Genomic DNA, 18,112 nt, shown 5'->3' on the forward strand with positions numbered 1-18,112 from the left:
GGACATCTGGGATGTGCGGGAGTGGAATGTCTTATCGTGGGAGCAGATGCGGCGGAGGCGGAGGAATTGGGAATAGGGGATGGAGTTTTTGCAGGAGGGTGGGTGGGAGGAGGTGTATTCTAGGTAGCTGTGGGAGTCGGTGGGCTTGAAATGGACATCAGTTACAAGCTGGTTGCCTGAGATGGAGACTGAGAGGTCCAGGAAGGTGAGGGATGTGCTGGAGATGGCCCAGGTGAACTGAAGGTTGGGGTGGAAGGTGTTGGTGAAGTGGATGAACTGTTCGAGCTCCTCTGGGGAGCAAGAGGCGGCGCCGATACAGTCATCAATGTACCGGAGGAAGAGGTGGGGTTTGGGGCCTGTGTATGTGCGGAAGATGGACTGTTCCACGTAACCTACAAAGAGGCAGGCATAGCTGGGGCCCATGCGGGTGCCCATGGCCACCCCCTTAGTCTGTAGGAAGTGGGAGGAGTCAAAAGAGAAGTTGTTGAGTGTGAGGACGAGTTCCGCTAGGCGGATGAGAGTGTCGGTGGAGGGGGCCTGGTCGGGCCTGCGGGACAGGAAGAAGCGGAGGGCCTTGAGGCCATCTCCATGCGGAATGCAGGTGTACAGGGACTGGACGTCCATGGTGAATATGAGGTGTTGGGGGAACTCATCTCCACCTATCTGGACTCCATTTTCTCCCCTTTGGTCCAGGAACTCCCCACCTATGTCCGTGACACCACCCACGCCCTCCACCTCCTCCAGGACTTCCAATTCCCTGGCCCCCAACACCTCATATTCACCATGGACGTCCAGTCCCTGTACACCTGCATTCCGCATGGAGATGGCCTCAAGGCCCTCCGCTTCTTCCTGTCCCGCAGGCCCGACCAGGCCCCCTCCACCGACACTCTCATCCGCCTAGCGGAACTCGTCCTCACACTCAACAACTTCTCTTTTGACTCCTCCCACTTCCTACAGACTAAGGGGGTGGCCATGGGCACCCGCATGGGCCCCAGCTATGCCTGCCTCTTTGTAGGTTACGTGGAACAGTCCATCTTCCGCACCTACACAGGCCCCAAACCCCACCTCTTCCTCCGGTACATTGATGACTGTATCGGCGCCGCCTCTTGCTCCCCAGAGGAGCTCGAACAGTTCATCCACTTCACCAACACCTTCCACCCCAACCTTCAGTTCACCTGGGCCATCTCCAGCACATCCCTCACCTTCCTGGACCTCTCAGTCTCCATCTCAGGCAACCAGCTTGTAACTGATGTCCATTTCAAGCCCACCGACTCCCACAGCTACCTAGAATACACCTCCTCCCACCCACCCTCCTGCAAAAACTCCATCCCCTATTCCCAATTCCTCCGCCTCCGCCGCATCTGCTCCCACGATAAGACATTCCACTCCCGCACATCCCAGATGTCCAAGTTCTTTAAGGACCGCAACTTCCCCCCCACGGTGATTGAGAACGCCCTTGACCGCGTCTCCCGCATTTCCCGCGACACATCCCTCACACCCCGCCCCCGCCACAACCGCCCCAAGAGGATCCCCCTCGTTCTCACACACCACCCTACCAACCTCCGGATACAACGCATTATCCTCCGACACTTCCGCCATTTACAATCCGACCCCACCACCCAAGACATTTTTCCATCCCCACCCCTGTCTGCTTTCCGGAGAGACCACTCTCTCCGTGACTCCCTTGTTCGCTCCACACTGCCCTCCAACCCCACCACACCCGGCACCTTCCCCTGCAACCGCAGGAAATGCTACACTTGTCCCCACACCTCCTCCCTCACCCCCATCCCAGGCCCCAAGATGACATTCCACATTAAGCAGAGGTTCACCTGCACATCTGCCAATGTGGTATACTGCATCCACTGTACCCGGTGCGGCTTTCTCTACATTGGGGAAACCAAGCGGAGGCTTGGGGACCGCTTTGCAGAACACCTCCGCTCAGTTCGCAACAAACAACTGCACCTCCCAGTCGCAAACCATTTCCACTCCCCCTCCCATTCTCTTGATGACATGTCCATCATGGGCCTCCTGCACTGCCACAATGATGCCACCCGAAGGTTGCAGGAACAGCAACTCATATTCCGCCTGGGAACCCTGCAGCCATATGGTATCAATGTGGACTTCACCAGTTTCAAAATCTCCCCTTCCCCCACTGCATCCCTAAACCAGCCCAGTTCATCCCCTCCCCCCACTGCACCACACAACCAGCCCAGCTCTTCCCCCCCACCCACTGCATCCCAAAACCAGTCCAACCTGTCTCTGCCTCCCTAACCGGTTCTTCCTCTCACCCATCCCTTCCTCCCACCCCCAGCCGCACCCCCAGCTACCTACTAACCTCATCCCACCTCCTTGACCTGTCCGTCTTCCCTGGACTGACCTATCCCCTCCCTACCTCCCCACCTACACCCTCTCCACCTATCTTCTTTGCTCTCCATCTTCGGTCCGCCTCCCCCTCTCTCCCTATTTATTCCAGTTCCCTCCCCCCATCCCCCTCTCTGATGAAGGGTCTAGGCCCGAAACGTCAGCTTTTGTGCTCCTGAGATGCTGCTTGGCCTGCTGTGTTCATCCAGCCTCACATTTTATTATCTTGGAATCTCCAGCATCTGCAGTTCCCATTATCTCTGATACTATTTTAACCTCTTCAATATAGTTGGAATAAACATGGCATATGTTTACTGGCTTGGTGAACACAAGGTAATTTGTTTTCATTGAACAAAACATTTCAAATTGAAATCAGAGATAATGGGATCTGCAGATGCTGGAGAATCCAAGATAACAAAGTGTGAAGCTGGATGAACACAGCAGGCCAAGCAGCATCATGACGTTTTGGGCCTAGACCCTGAAGGGTCCAGGCCTGAAACGTCAGCTTTTGTGCTCCTGAGATGCTCCTTGGCCTGCTGTGTTCATCCAGCTTCACACTTTGTTATCTATTTCAAATTGAAACTGGGTTTATAACTCACTTAGCTCATCAAACAGCAAGGGCCAGTTTCTGAAGATTAGCGTTTAGTGCTTCCTTCCCCACTCCACACTCAGTAATAGTTATTTTATTTTTAGATACTGAGGGTAAAATAGGAAATTAGCGACTAATTTACTCGAAACTTATCTGTCATAGCAAGAATGCAGAGATTGGAGACTCTTTTCATCTGACATTTTTGCATAATTAACAGCAAGATAAATGAATCCTTTGCTTTTACACAAGGTCTGAGAGAATGTGATTAAACTGAGTCATCAAATGATTCACAGACTATTTGAAAGTTGCCTTGGGTAATGTAATTAAAAGTCAGATATACAATATACTGACTTTCCCAGCTGATATTTAAAAGGGAGAAAAGCTGTGTGTTTATATAGCTTAACATTTCATGGATTGGGGAATGGCACATGTGGATTGGCTAAAATAACTTCTCAGCAAATTAATTTGCATTCTTCTGAACTGTGCTCACTGGGAATTTAGTGAGAGCTACAAAGTGCCACTTCCAACAGGGAGAAATAATAGTCACTTCCAACACACATTTTATGGTGAACATTGAAATATAGGTGGCTAGAGTTATAAAAGCATCCTTACGTCTCCAAGGTCTTAAGTAAATCTAGCCTAACTAGTGGAATTATAGCATTTTTTTTGCATCTCGAGTTCAGTAATATCTTTTACGGAAGGAAAGAGCCATCCTTTCTGGTCTGGCCTATGTGTGACTCCAGACCCACAGCAATGTGATTGACTCTCAAGCACCCTCATCTCGTGAATGAATAAGAAAAGACCTTGTTAACCTCTCTCCAAGGGGGTACAAATTAAACAAGCCAATAACTTGACCCAAGTTGGGAGTATTCCGGAGGCATGAAAATATTTATGGGCTCAAATGGATGAGATTTCACCTGCTACTTGTGTTCAGACACATTGTTGGAATTGAGTAGATTGGTCTTCAACCTGCTCCCAAACAGAACTGCGTTGGGCTTCAATGAAAAGATGATTTTCGGGGATGGGAATCTCTGTGGTTTTATGTTAGGCCTCACTGATTTGCAAGGGCCACACTGGCCTCACAGACCCAAGTCAGCTGCACTGATTCACAGAGGTCTAATCACTGAATTACAATCGGCTGCCATTACTGGAACCTGCTCCAGTGGGCTAGTGCCTACTGGATCCTTGCAGGATCTAATTACACCATGGACTCACACAGCTCCGTTGGGTCCTGCCAACCTTTGGACCTGCTCATCTATTGTGGTGGGGCACAGTCAAATATGGAGGGGCCTGCGTGACCTTGGTGCGGCTCCACATGATGCTGTTGGGTCTTGTGGGGTCTGTGTGACTCCAGCAAGATCAGCAGGACCCTGTGCTGTACAAAGGTGGTAAGGGCAAGCCACCTTGGGATGCAGCTGCACAGATCTTAGAATAGGGAGTCGCAGATGGACAGGGTTGTAAAGAAGGCATTTGGCTCGCTTGCCTTCACTAGTCAGTGCACTGAGTATAGGAGTTTAGACGTCATGTTGCAGCAATACAGGACATTCATGAGGCCACTTTCGGAATATTGCATTTAATTCCAGTCTCCCTGCTATTGGAAAACTGTTGCTAAACTTGAGAGAATTGAGAAAAAATTTAAAACAGTGAAGCCAGGATTGGAGAGTTTAAGCAATAGGGAGACACTGCATAGGCTGGGGTTGTTTTCCCCAGAGCATCAGAGGCTTAAGGTTGACCTTATAGCGGTTTACAAAATCATGAGGGCCATAGAGAGTGTGAATAGCCAAGGTCTTTTTTGCAGGGTAAGGGAGTCCAAAGCTGGAGGGTTTTAAGGTATTAGAAGAAACATTTAAAAGGGACATGAGTGGCAACTTTTTTATGTGGAGAGTTGTACATGTGCTGCTAGAGAACGCGGTGGAGGCAGGTACAATCACAAGATTTAAAAGGTATCTGGACAGGGACACGACTAGGAGTGGGGAAAAGGAACATGGGCCAAATGTTGGAAAATGGGACTACATCAGTTTATGACATCTGGTTGGAGCAGATGAGTTGGACTGAAGGGTCTATTTCAGTGCCATATAACTCTATGACTCGATGTTGCAATATCATGACTATTGGCTTGTTAGTGTATTGACAATGTAAGTGTAAGAAATGATTACAGCTATTCTTCCCTTGTGAAGAAAAATGACGAAAAGGTTCCATTTCCATCATTGTAATCCTGCAGCATAATGGTCCCAGAAATTCACCATAATTAAGTTACTATGACTCAACCACATTTGCTGCTCCTCAGGTGCAATTGGCATTCTGTTTTGGAAGAAACACAAAAAGGAAATTGCATGCTTTGATACAAAATAACTCGACTGCAAGCAGAAGATAAAGAAGGGCATTGATTCTTTCCTTATTAAAGAGTCATCTTTGAGCATGTGACTAGAGATGTATCATTATTACCATTGTTCAAAGATTGGAATATGGTAACAAACATGGCTTTCCGTAACTCAATGATCTCCTCTGATCATGTCCATGGAGAGAAATAATGAGAAAACTGAAGTAGAAAGTCAGTTTGAATTCACCCTTCATTCTGTGAGCTGTAGTTGACCAGCTCATTACAAACTGCCACTTACAAAAGGAAGCGATGAGAAAGACTGGAACATGAGCTGGCTATTTAGCACTTCAAACCTGGACTTCTGGTCAATGAAATGATGTGCTTTCAAGAAGAGAGACACTACATATTTGCATTTGATTGTTGAAGGTAGGATGGCAGGTTAACAAAGCACTAATAAAGCAAGTGAGATTCTGGTCAATGTAAATACAGACATACAGCATAAAAGCCATAAAATTCAGATGTTTGTTTAAAAAGAAAACATGAATTTGGCCCCAGGTTGGCCCCCTGGCAATAAACCCAATTCTAATTCTAAGATGGAGTGTTCTCTCCAATTGTGCGAACCAAATTCAAGAAACACTTGAAGGCTTTGGTGACAACTCAAAAGAATTATACAGTGCATAACAGTGTGTAATTCTGGTTGCCCTTCATTTGGAAAGATGTTGTTAAACTTGAGAGGTCGCAGAAAGGATTTACAAGGATGTTGCCAGGGTTTGAGGGTTTGAGCTTTCAGAAGAGGCTGGAGCTTTTTATCCCTGTGAAGGCTTATAAAATCATGATGGAGTTGGATACAGTGAATAGCCAAGGTCTTTTCCCCAGGCTGGATGAACACAGCAGGTCAAGCAGCATCAGAGGTGCAGGAAAGGTGACGATTTGGGTCTGGACCCTTCTTCTGAAATGGGGGAGGGTAAGGGGCTTGTGAAATAAATAGAGAGGGGGGGGGAGATGTATGGAAGACAGATAAAAGGAGCAGATAGTGGAGTGGAGACAGACAGGTCAAGGAGGCAGGGTACAGCCAGTGAAGGTGAGTGTAAATGGGGAACAAAAACAAAGTTGCCGGAAAAGCTCAGCAGGTCTGGCAGCATCTGTGGAGAAGAAAACAGAGTTAACGTTTCCGGCCCAGTGACCCTTCCCCTGTTCTGAAGAAGGGTCAATGGACTCGAAACATTAACTCTGTTTTCTCCTCCATAGATGCTGCCAGACCTGCTGAGCTTTTCCGGCAACTTTGTTTTTGTATCTGATTTACAGAATCCACAGTTTTTTTAGTTTTTATTGAGTGTCGATGGGGAGTTAGGATGGGGGTTGGTCAGTCAAGGGAAGCAAACAGGTCAAGGGAGCGGGGATGAGGCTGGTAGGTCAGGGGTGAGGGTGGGGGTTAAGGGTGGTAGCAAAGACGGACAAGTCAAGGAACTGGGGATGGAGCCGGTAAAGGTGAGTATGTGGGGAATTGGGGGCGGGGGGGGGGTTAGGTCACTCAAGGGAAGATGGACAGGTCAAGGAGGCAGGGATGAGGCTGGTAGGTAGAAGGTTGGGGGGTGATTGAGGTGGGAGGAGCTGATGGGTGGGAGAAAGGACTGACAGGTTAGGGAGATGGGGATGAGCTGGGCTTGTTTTGGGATACAGTCGGGGCAGGGGAGATTTTTAAGCTTGTGAATTCCACATTGATACCATTGGGCTGTAGGGTTCCCAAGCAAAATATCAGGTGCTATTTCTGCAACTTTCGGGTGGCATCGTTGTGGTACTGGAGGAGGCCCATGATGGACATGATGTCCGAGGAGTGGAAGTGGTTCGCGACTTGGAGGTGCAGTAGTTTGTTGTGAACTGAGCATAGGTGTTCCATAAATCGGTCTCCAAACCTCTGCTTGATTTCCCCAAGGTAGAGGACGTCACATCGGGAACAGCGGATTCAGTATACCACATTAGCAGATGTGCAGGTGAACATCTGTTTAATGTGGAAGGCTTTCTTGGGACCTGTGATGGGGGTGAGCTGGGGGGTGATGTAGGCGCAGGTGTAGCACTTCCTGCAGTTGCAGGGAAAAGTGCCGGAGGTGATGGGGTTGGTGGAGAGTGTGGAGCTGACAAGGGAATCACTGAGAGAGCAGTCCCTCTGGAAGGCAGATAAGGGTGGGGGTTGGGGGAAATGTCCTTGGTAGTGGGGTCAAATTGCAGGTAGCTGAAGTGGCGGAGGATGATGCGTTGCATCCAAAAGTTGGTGGGGTGGTATGTGAGGACGAGGGGGATTCTGTTTTGGTTGTTATTGTGGGAGTGGGTGTGAGAGATGAGTTGCGGAAATGCGAGAGATGCGGTCGAGGGCTGTGGAGGGGAATTTGCAGTCCTTAAAAGAGCAGGAGTGGGATGCCTCATCTCGGGAGCAGATGCAGTGGAGGCGAAGGAATTTGGAATAGGGGATGGCATTTTTGCAGGAAGGTGGGTGACAGGAGGTGTATTCTAGGTAGCTGTGGGGATCGGTAGGCTTGAAATGGAAATCGGTTTCCAGATGGTTGCCAGAAATGGAAACAGAGAGGTCCAGGAAGGAGAGAGGTATCGGAGATGGTCCAGGTGAACTTAAGGTTGGGGTGGAAGGTGTTAGTGAAGTGGATGAATTGTTTGAGCTCCTCATGGGAGCATGAGGCAGCGCCGATACAATAATCTATTTAACGGAGGAACAGGTGGGGTTTAGGGCCAGCGTAGGTACGGAAGAGGGACTGTTCCACGTAACTTACAAAGAGGCAGGCATAGCTTGGGCCCATGTGGGTACCCATGGCCACCCGCTTTGTCTGTAGGGAGTGGGAAGAATTGAAGGAAAAGTTGTTGAGGGTGAGGATGAGTTCAGCTAAGTGGATGAGGTGTCAGCGGAGGGGGATTGGTCCGACCTGTGGGACAGGAAGAAGCATGGGGCCTTCAGGCCAACAGTGTGGGGAATGCAAGTATATAGGGACTGGACGTCCATGGCGAAGATGAGGTGTTGGGGAGCAGGGAATTGGAGGGCATGACTGTTGTCATGGACACAGGTGAGGAATTCCTGAATGAGGAGGCAGAAGATGGATTTGAGGAAAGTGTAGATAAGTTCGGTGGGGCAGGAGCAGGCGGAGACAATGGGCCGACGAGGGCCGTCAGGTTTGTGGATTTTGGGAAGGAGATAGAAACGGGTGGTGCGGCTTTGGGGAACGATGAGGTTGGAGGCTATGGGTGGGAGGTCACCTGAAGTGATATGATTGTTGATGGTCTGGGAGATGATATTTTGGTGGTTGGGGGTGGGATCAGAGAGCTAGCGCCTGGTCTTGGCAATGTAGAGGTCAGTGTGCCATACTACAACTGCTCCACCTTTGTCCGTGAGTTTTGTAGTGAGGTTGGGGTTGGGGGGTGAGGTTGGAGTGGGTGAGAGAGGTGGAGAGGTTGAGGCGATTGATGGCTCAACTGCAGTTGGAGATGAAGAGTGAAGAGGTCAAGGGAGGGTAGGAGGCCTGGGGGTGATGTCCAGGAGGAGGGGGTGTGTCGGAGGCAGGAAAAGGGGTCAGTCGAGGGAGGATTAGGCTCACGCTAAAGAAGTAAGCGTGGAGGCAGTGGAAAAACTGTTCAACGTCCAAGCGTGAGCGTTATTCGATGATGTTAGAGTGGAGGGGGACAAAGGTGAGCCCTTTACTGAGGACTGACCATTGGTCTTCACTGAGGGGAGGTTTGGGCGAATGGTGAAGACCCGGCAGGTCTGAGTTCCAGTCTATTTTTACATCCCAAATCCTCCCATTGCCAGTAACATCCTGGTAAATCTTACTGAACTTTCTCCAGTTTAATAATATCCTTTTGAAAACTGGGCAACCAGGGCTACACACACTCGAACGCTCAAATGACTGAGCAATGAAGGCAAGTGTGCTGAACACCTTCTTAGCCACCCCGTCTACCTGTGTTGCAAATTTTTAAAAATTATGTATCTGAACCCCTAAGTCTCTATTCGACAATACCCAGGACTCTCCAATTAACTTTATAAGTCCCGTACTTGTTTGTCTTACCAAAATGCAATACCTTGCATTTATCCAAATTAAACTCCATCCGCCACTCCTCAGCCTATTGATCAAATTGATCAAGATCTCTTTATAATCTTCCATAACTTTTGCACCGTCCACAATACACAAATTTTGGTGTCATCTGCAAACACTGTAACCATGCCACCTATATTCCCATCTAAATCATTTTTATAAATGACAATCAAATGTGGACCCAGTACCGATCCCTGTGGAACACCACTGGTCACAAGCCTCTAGTTCAAAAAACAAGGGTCCCGACTCGAAACATCAACTTTCCCACTACTCCGATGCAGCCTGGTCTGCTGTGTTCCTCCAGCTCCACACTGTGTTATCACCACTCTATTTCCTGCCATTAAGCCAATTTTGTATCCAATAGACAAGCTCATCCTAAATTCCATGTCACTTAACTTTCCCAATTAATCTCCTATGTGGAATCTTATCAAGTCTTATGAAGTCCAAGTAAATAGAATCTACCGCTCTGCCCTCTTCAACCTTCTTGGTTACTTCATTAAAAAACTCAATCAAATTTGAGAGACATGATTTTCCATTCTCAATTTCCCTCTGACTATTGTGGGAGGGCCTATAGTCCAATCCTATCAAGGTGATCATTCCTTTCTTATTTCTAATTTCAACCCATAGATTTTCATGAAATGATCCCTCAGAAATATCTTCTCCAATTGCAGGAGTAAAGTTGTCCTTCATCAAAAATGCCACTCCCACTCCTCTCTTACCTCTCTTTCTAACGTCCCTGTAACATCTGAAATCTGGAAGACTGAGCGCTAGTCCTGTCCTTCCCTCAGCCAAGTTTCAACGTTATTAGCTACAATGTTATCATTATTATCTGGATTATTATTCTGGTGATATTACATGATGCAACCTCCTCCCCAACATGAATAGTTGATGTATGAGCTCAGAAATCCTGCATGAATTTTGTCTTTCCAGTTACCATCCCTTTTGTTACTGAGCACAAATTTTGGGCAAAACCTGTTTCCCCAGCTTTTCTTTGCATGCATGTTAAACGTAGATGGACGACCTCACACGAGCAGTGGTGTAAGAGGGTAATACGAATGATGGAGTGCTGCTAAAAGTGACATTTATGATCAGCTTGAGTCATGTGGATTGCAAACCATTAAAATATTATTAACGCTGTTTATTTCTCTTGGAAGAATAACATATGACAAAACAGAAGGTGTTTTAAACCAGAATGAGTGGTATCATGCAGGTTGCTGATGAAGTGGGACTTCAAGGATTATGACATTTGCAGACAGGGATGATAAATTGCTCGGCTTCTTTTCAGAAATGGACTTCTGCTAAATACATTATTCTGCAGCTTGGACATTATTGCTCATTCAATTCAGAAGGTACAGAAGACAAAATAAATCCGTACTAAAGAAATGTCATTAAGTACTGCTGCAAAGCACTTTTGTGCTCGCAACAGACACAGTTTCACATGAGAAAACATGAAGCATTTGTATCTGTGGATTTGTCCTTTCTGACTGCACCACCCAAGATGTTCAAAATATCTGCACTGCCTCCAAACAGAAATTCAAATCCAGAAGTTGACTAGATGATGACTTTTAAGTATCACCAGCTGGTTTCCAGTGTAATTGAAAGAATCATAGAATATCTGTGGAAGCAGGCCTTTCAGCCCATCGTGTCCACAACGACCCTCTGAAGAGAATCCCATCCAGATTCATCCACCCTGCCCTATCCCTGTAATCCTGCATTTCCCATGACTAATCCACCTAGCCTGCACATCCCGAGACACTATGGGCAATTTAGCATGGCCAGTCAAACTAACCTGCATATCTTTGGCTGTGGAAGGAAACTGGAGCACCCTGAGGAATCACACAAAGGTAGAATTTACAAACTCCACATGGAGATTCATTGGAGGGTGGAATCAAACCCACATTCCTGGCACAATGAGGCAGTAGTACGAACCACTGAGCCACTGCACCGCCCTACAAAGGCTGCACAGGTATTGTCAAAGATGGAGAAGCAGGTGTCAGGGATTTCCTGAGCTGGGGAGAGGGACACCATTGGGGCAGTTGGAGGTGGCAGGTTATTATTGCAAGTTGGTTTCGGGCAAGTTACGTGGGTGGAGTGTGCAGGTTGTACAAGATTTGGGGTCAGAGATCTCAATAAGGAGTGCAAAGTGGTAGGGAGCAGCACAGCTGAAAACTATATGTCTGACAGAATTGAGCTTGCTTGTTTAGCCTGGCCAAAACTCATCCTGGCCCAGAAGCAGTGCTGCAAAAGGTACTCACGTCGCAGATCCAACCCTTCTCTCATCCTTTTATCCTCCTGGATTTCCAAGTCCAGGGAAATCTAGCCACCATGTGTTAAAAGCAGAAATAACAACAAAATGGAGACATCGTCTCCTAGAATTTATAGACCAACCTATTTCCTGAGGGTACATTCGTTACCTGACTTCCCCACTACCTGTAACCATTTAAAATGGAGTCTGATTGGTCAGAAGTCAGTTGAAGTTTAATCTGAGACCTTAAAGGACTTTGTTCCCTCAAGTTCTTAAATATTCCATACCTATTATTCGGACCATTTTTTGGAATGATCATTATTTCAATTCATCGCTTTTATACTTATTATTTGTAAATTAATTGTGTCTGTTGATTTTTTTTTGAGATTTATTCCACTGATCTGAAAATTAATATGAGAGTCATAGAATCATACAGCTTGGAAACAGACCCTTTGGTGCAACCAGTCCATGCCGACCATTTCTCCAGATGGAACTTATCTCACTTGCCTGCATTTGGTCCATATCCCACCAAATATTTCTTATTCATGTACTTATCCAAATGTCTTCTAAACATTGTAATTGGACCCACATTCACCACTTCCTCTGGAAGTTCATAAAATTTTCTCCTCACTTTAAAAATATGCTTCCTCGTCTTGAAACCCCCACCCATGTGAAAAGAGACCTGTCATTCACCTTATCTTTACCCCTCATGATTTAGTAAACCACTATAAGGTTACCCCTTAACCTCCTTTGTTCCAATGAGCAAAGTACCAGCCTATTCAGCCTCTCACCATAACTCAAACCTCCATTCCCTGCAACATCCTGCTCAGTCACTCCGAACCCTCTCCTGCTTAATAATATCCTTCTGACAACAAGGCAACCAGAAATGTACATACTATTCCAAAAGAGGCCTCACAAACACCCTGTACAATTTCAATGTAATGTTCTAACTTCTATAATCAAAGGTCTGAGCAATGAAGGCAATCATGCTAAATGCCTTTTCAACCACCCTACCTATACGTGATACAAACTTCAAAAATATTCTGATCAATCTTAAATGTTCTGCTACTTCTGATGACAGGATGAAAGAGAGGAACAAACAGTGTTAGTAAAGTTCTTAAAAGTTACCAAGTTCAGACACCAGACAGGTGCTTCTGAAGAGAGACTGAAAGATATGTGCCCAGACATTTTGGAGTTTAGAAGAATGAGAGGTGATTGTTAATTGGTGAGTAATCATCTGGCAAAGTCAGAAATAGGATTGCCAGTCTATTTTCCACATATGTTTATTAATGTAGATTGCTTTCCTCTTTGAGGGATCAGCTAGTTTTTCCCCCCCAGGTGGAAATTGCTTCTGTTTTCTAAAAAAAAATGAACCCAACTATGGAAAACACCATTTTTTTCAATCAATCTGTTCAGATATGCAATGGCACACTTCCAAATAGACGGGACTTGAGCCCACATCTTCTGGCTCTAAGGTAGGGTCATTACCACTGTCCCCAAACTGCACCACTGCTGGTATTATTCAAACATGGCCACAAAATGGAGACTGCAACATGCATTCATTGTCCACTAAAAATCAAATTCGCTTGCAGAGATTTAGCTGTGAAGTGTGACCCAAAGATATACATTTGCAGTTTGGAGGTCAACAGCAAGGTGGCCACCGCGACTATCAATGGCATTTTCTTACATTAAACCACAGAGTACTTTCATGTACTTTAGAAAATGATTGGGTTCTTCATTGAACATTTGTCAGATATGCTGTATTAATAGGAGTCTAAGGAGGCTTATCAGAATTGATTCTTGAACAGTCCTCTTGCAGCAGACATTTCCATGTGGGTACGTCCATGCAGTGGTTGGCTCAAAAATGATGTCCTCAAGCCAAACCATTGAGGGTTAATCATTAAGGGTTAATTGAACATGACAATGAGCAATTGGAGACAAGTGGAAGGTTACTGGCATAGTGCAAAAACAGCTCACTTTGGCCACTGGGTAGCTGCATGAACGTGATTGCATATGGAACTATTCTTTTATGTAGTTGACAATGGGGCCACCTGGATGATTATGTTCAACTTATTGCCTGCACATTGAAGAGTAGTACGAATATCAGAGACTCTGTCACACTCAACAGACTTCACCTTGGACAGGGATCACTAACAGTGTCAGGAACTTCGAGTTCTCCAGACCAGCCATTGCAATGTGGAGTCCTTGACAGCCAGAACACAGTGATACTTGTTAGTTCACTGATAAATGTTTGCTCATAAATGTGTTAACCTCGACCATCTAAATATATAGTCCATAGTTTAAGCGTACAGATTCACTCATTAGTTTGTACATGTATATATTAAATAGATTAATTTTGAAATCAAAGCACACTTACCTTCATGTAATCATTTTGATCAGACCTTAAAGAACCTGTGAAGTACTTTCAGTGTAACAAGACAGTCTAGCACCAGTTACAACATTGAGATAGGGAGCAGGAGCACATAATTTTCCTTGATGCCCAAGGGAATGTACATGTCAAATCTCATGCATCTTCTCATTTGAGGTCAGCAATCTGGATGCAGACTGAGAGTAGAGACTATGAACCTGCTGGTCTGCTTTGCATTGATGATCACATGCAGACTTACTCAAATAAAACCACGGCAATCCACGCAAGATATTGGTAATGGTGAAAGATGTTTCCATTGTATCTTCTATGCTTTGAGTAGCAAATGGTAAACAGATGAAATCTGCTGGCACTGTTTACAGCATAAAAGTACGGTTGAATTTTATTAACCAAAACAAAACACATGTTTTAAATGACCTGAAGCATGGCTGCATTCTCATTTACACTGCAGTCCTCTCCTTTGCATCTATTAAGCACCATTAGTCTCAAGATAGTAGGAGAAATATTGTTAAGATTAGTTTACTATGTTCGATAGAAGCAATATGCTGAGTTATACAAAATTAAATTTTGAAATAGATTTCCTATTTTGAGCAACTTTCCAGGAGTTCTAAGCATTTTTCAGTTAGTTGTACTCTCTACGATTCAGTTTAAAGATGATATGCTTTTCAAAACCAATGAAACAAATGTTTTTGTATATTGGTCAGCTCTATATTATCTGATGAATTGTGATGACCTTTGATGCTATCTTTGAGTTGCCAAGCTCATTTCTCTCTCTCTCGCTAAGCAACAGCACTTGACCCATTTTGACCACAACAAAACCCTGCCATTCAGTATGAACGAATAGCACTCCAGAGGTCATTTAATGGAAAAATGAAATTGCATGAATTTGAATCGAATGTTAAGGACTCAATATTGACACACTGTCGTGCAAAAAGCAAAACACTGTGGATGATCATAACCTACGAGAAAATACTCAGCAAATACTCAGTGAATTGGACGGCACGTGTGGACAGAGAAACAAGACTAATGTTCATGCCTATGTTGTGGTGAGAGCCCACCAACGTGAAATGTTAATTCATGTTTTCTCTCCGCAGCTGCTGTTTGGTCTGAGTATTTCGAACATTTTCTTCAATTAACAATGATGTGTTGATTGTAATATTTTATAGTTTTACATATACCTTGTTTACATTTTGAAGCTATTTATTTTTGCTGAAATGAAACCTTCAATTGAATTATGAAACCAGCTTGTATCGCAAAAAAGACAAAAATTAACCAGCCCCATGGCCAAAAAAAAACAAGCAACTTCACAATGATCACTACAGGATAGTGAATGTTAATGAACGTACATTGAACAAGTCTCCTTTGAGTTAACCTAGGATCACATGGTGCTTTCACAAAATATGACATTATTATGAGACAAAGCTGGGGATCAAAGTTATCATATGATCAAACGGGTACTTTGGAATCCATGTTCAGACAAGATAGCAAAGTAACAATAACTACAACATTGGTTGCAACTTGTACCCAGCATTTCTTAAAACTCTTGGCGTTTGTGGAAAAGATGAAATGAGATACATTCGGCTGAGCCATTTTTGCCGACAAGCAATGTGAAGTTGGGTTACATACCGTGATGGGTTTTCTTGGGTCTTATTCATCGGAAATGCATGTCTGGGAATGGCTGGTTGACTCGATATGGTTTCACGGCTATTACTTTTCTCACCACAGCCAATGGGAAAGCTTGGAGCCCGAAGCAGGAGTTTGAAAATCAGCTGGTCAAATCAGAAGCCATGCACATGCTTAGCTTCTGAAAACCACTCTGCTCTTTGGGGTTGCAATTTGTCCTGGAGTTTTGACATCCATTCATCCCTGGGCCAAAAGTAATACAAGAGTAATAGGCTCTTTATCAGTGCTAATATTTGCTCTGGTTGTGAGCTAACCTGGAAGAAATGGTCTTATAGTACAAAGCAGCACCAGCTGTAGTGCAAAAGCAGCTGCTGGCAGAGCCTGCCAGAAATAAAAACCAGCAGCAGTGATTAAAACAGACTGAAAAGCTACCAAGGTGAAATCCAAAAACCAAATGAGTAAAATCATTCAAATCTTTTTGCCTGAGATGTTGCCTGAGTATGCCTTTTCAGTGGCTGCATGAAAAAAATCTTAAAAGCTCTGCAAATGCAAACAATCTTGCGTGTTTTATCACACAGATTAATTCTTTTGTACAAATTTACTTTTTAGTCAAATCTCATAGACCTTGGTGTCTTCCGCTAAATGAGTTTTGTTTGAATTGAAAGAACACGCTATCAAACCGAGCTACCCGTTCAAGTGCTTTTGGGGTTTCGATTCTCTCTCTTGCGTGAACTAGGTCAAAATACAATACGAAAGAACCCACCTGTTCCAAAAGATGGCTCCTCTCCCAGCAATAGCCTGCGTCTTTTAGCATGAATTTTGCCTTGGTAATGTGACTGTGCTACCACTGCAGAGGTAAACGACATATTACACAGCGTGCAGCATTTGTTCTTGTCCACATCTCCATCACCACTTCCCTGCACAAAGGAAAGAAGACATATATGTCAGTTGCTCCATTATTTACCCACTGCCCCCTCCCCATCTACTCAGTAACATTCCTTAAATAAAGATAATGGGAGAAATAGTTGAAAAATTTGATGTTTATCACAAATACTTCAAGCTTCTAAAATCCCAGATGATTGGTTTTGTTTCCCAGACTGAGGTTTAGTGAGAAGTTAATTATAATGATTTCATTGTGGCTCAGTCCATAGTTTTAAAAAGGAAATACATCAATGATACTCCTGTCATAGGAATAAACACTCAGAAAGGGACAAGATGGAGCAGTGGCCACATACTGTTCCTCAACCTTCAAATGGAGCTGTTTTCTAAATTCCAACTTTTAACTTTTATATATATCATTTTACATTCCTTCCTTTCCAATACTTATTCAAATTTGTTTTAAACTGTTTGCTTCATTGGTCACTCAAAACAACCTAATAACCCCATATGTGAAAAAATCAATTTCCTAATGCTTTCATTCTTCAATAGATAGTTATAAATCTCAACCTTCTTGTTCTCAATTTGTTGACTGCAGAAGGAAACATTTACTGCTGTTCAAGTCCTTGATATTTTTGAAAAACTTTGCTATGACATCTGTTCCAACGTAAAAGGCCCATTTTTCCAGATTTGTTCACATCAGTTAGTTTCAACCTGGAAGATTTTCAGAATATGTAGGAGGAGAATGGAACTCTCATCAGAGTGGCGCCAAGTTGCCTCTCAAGGATGCTGATGAAAAGAATGAGGGAAATGGAAAGGAAAGCACTGGAAACTCAGCACTGTGTCACAAATCTGACAATAGTTGGCGAAGCTGCGGGATGGAAATCAACAACTAATTAAAGTAGCTGCGGTGCAAAGAAGAGGAATGTGTGGTATCATGTCATGGTGCACGGAATTGGTGTTTTGACAACACACCACAGGACAACATAGATTGTTTGCTGCGATTCAGGAACAGTGGGCTCTTGAAGTAGCACAATTCCCTTCAATGAACATGAATTTATGAGGCTTTGGATCAAGTCTTGCACTCTCCTAATGCTCAGAATTTGGACTGATATTACCATGAGGGGAAAAATTATCACTGAGTATTGCACTTCCGTAAGTGGAAACCAAAGGCTAGGCTAAGAAATGTGATAATGGAGGGAGACCTAAATTTTAGGTGACTTTAAGTTTACTTTAATACTGCAAATGTGATATTGATCTCCGCAGCCTAAAATTAAAAAATAAACATGATTTTCTTGGAATGAGAGGGGAAATGGGATCAAAGGTGATCCCCTTACAGAAAGATAAAATCTGTGAGTTTAAATTTTATTCCTGGACAAGTTTGTTACAAACTCGTAATTTAATTGCAAATTACTTCCTCAACACACAACTTAGAACCCTGCACATGAATTTAATGGAAATGATCAGAACTTTCAGTCAAGCTCCCACTGACACTATGTGACTCTAATCAGGTAAGATGACTGGCCTACCCTTCGTTTCTTAAAAACAAAATTCCTGTGAAGTCTGTCTTTCAGAAACAGCAAGTCTATTAGCAGTACAAATTGCAGAGATTTCTGGGGCT

General features: G+C 44.5%; 1 protein-coding gene across 6 annotated transcripts in view; it reads right to left on the reverse strand.

Annotated features, from left to right (window-relative positions):
• zmat4a (zinc finger, matrin-type 4a) overlaps nt 1-18,112 on the reverse strand; it is a 164,413-nt gene that overhangs the window by 69,358 nt on the left and 76,943 nt on the right. For all 6 annotated transcript variants that reach the window (XM_048523224.2, XM_048523228.2, XM_048523223.2 and 3 more), the window contains one exon: nt 16,379-16,532. In XM_048523224.2, coding sequence (XP_048379181.1) covers nt 16,379-16,532 — 154 coding nt within the window. The remainder of the gene's footprint in view (nt 1-16,378; nt 16,533-18,112) is intronic.

This window comes from Stegostoma tigrinum, chromosome 40 (assembly GCF_030684315.1).
Source record: "Stegostoma tigrinum isolate sSteTig4 chromosome 40, sSteTig4.hap1, whole genome shotgun sequence".
NCBI classification, from domain to species: domain Eukaryota; kingdom Metazoa; phylum Chordata; class Chondrichthyes; order Orectolobiformes; family Stegostomatidae; genus Stegostoma; species Stegostoma tigrinum.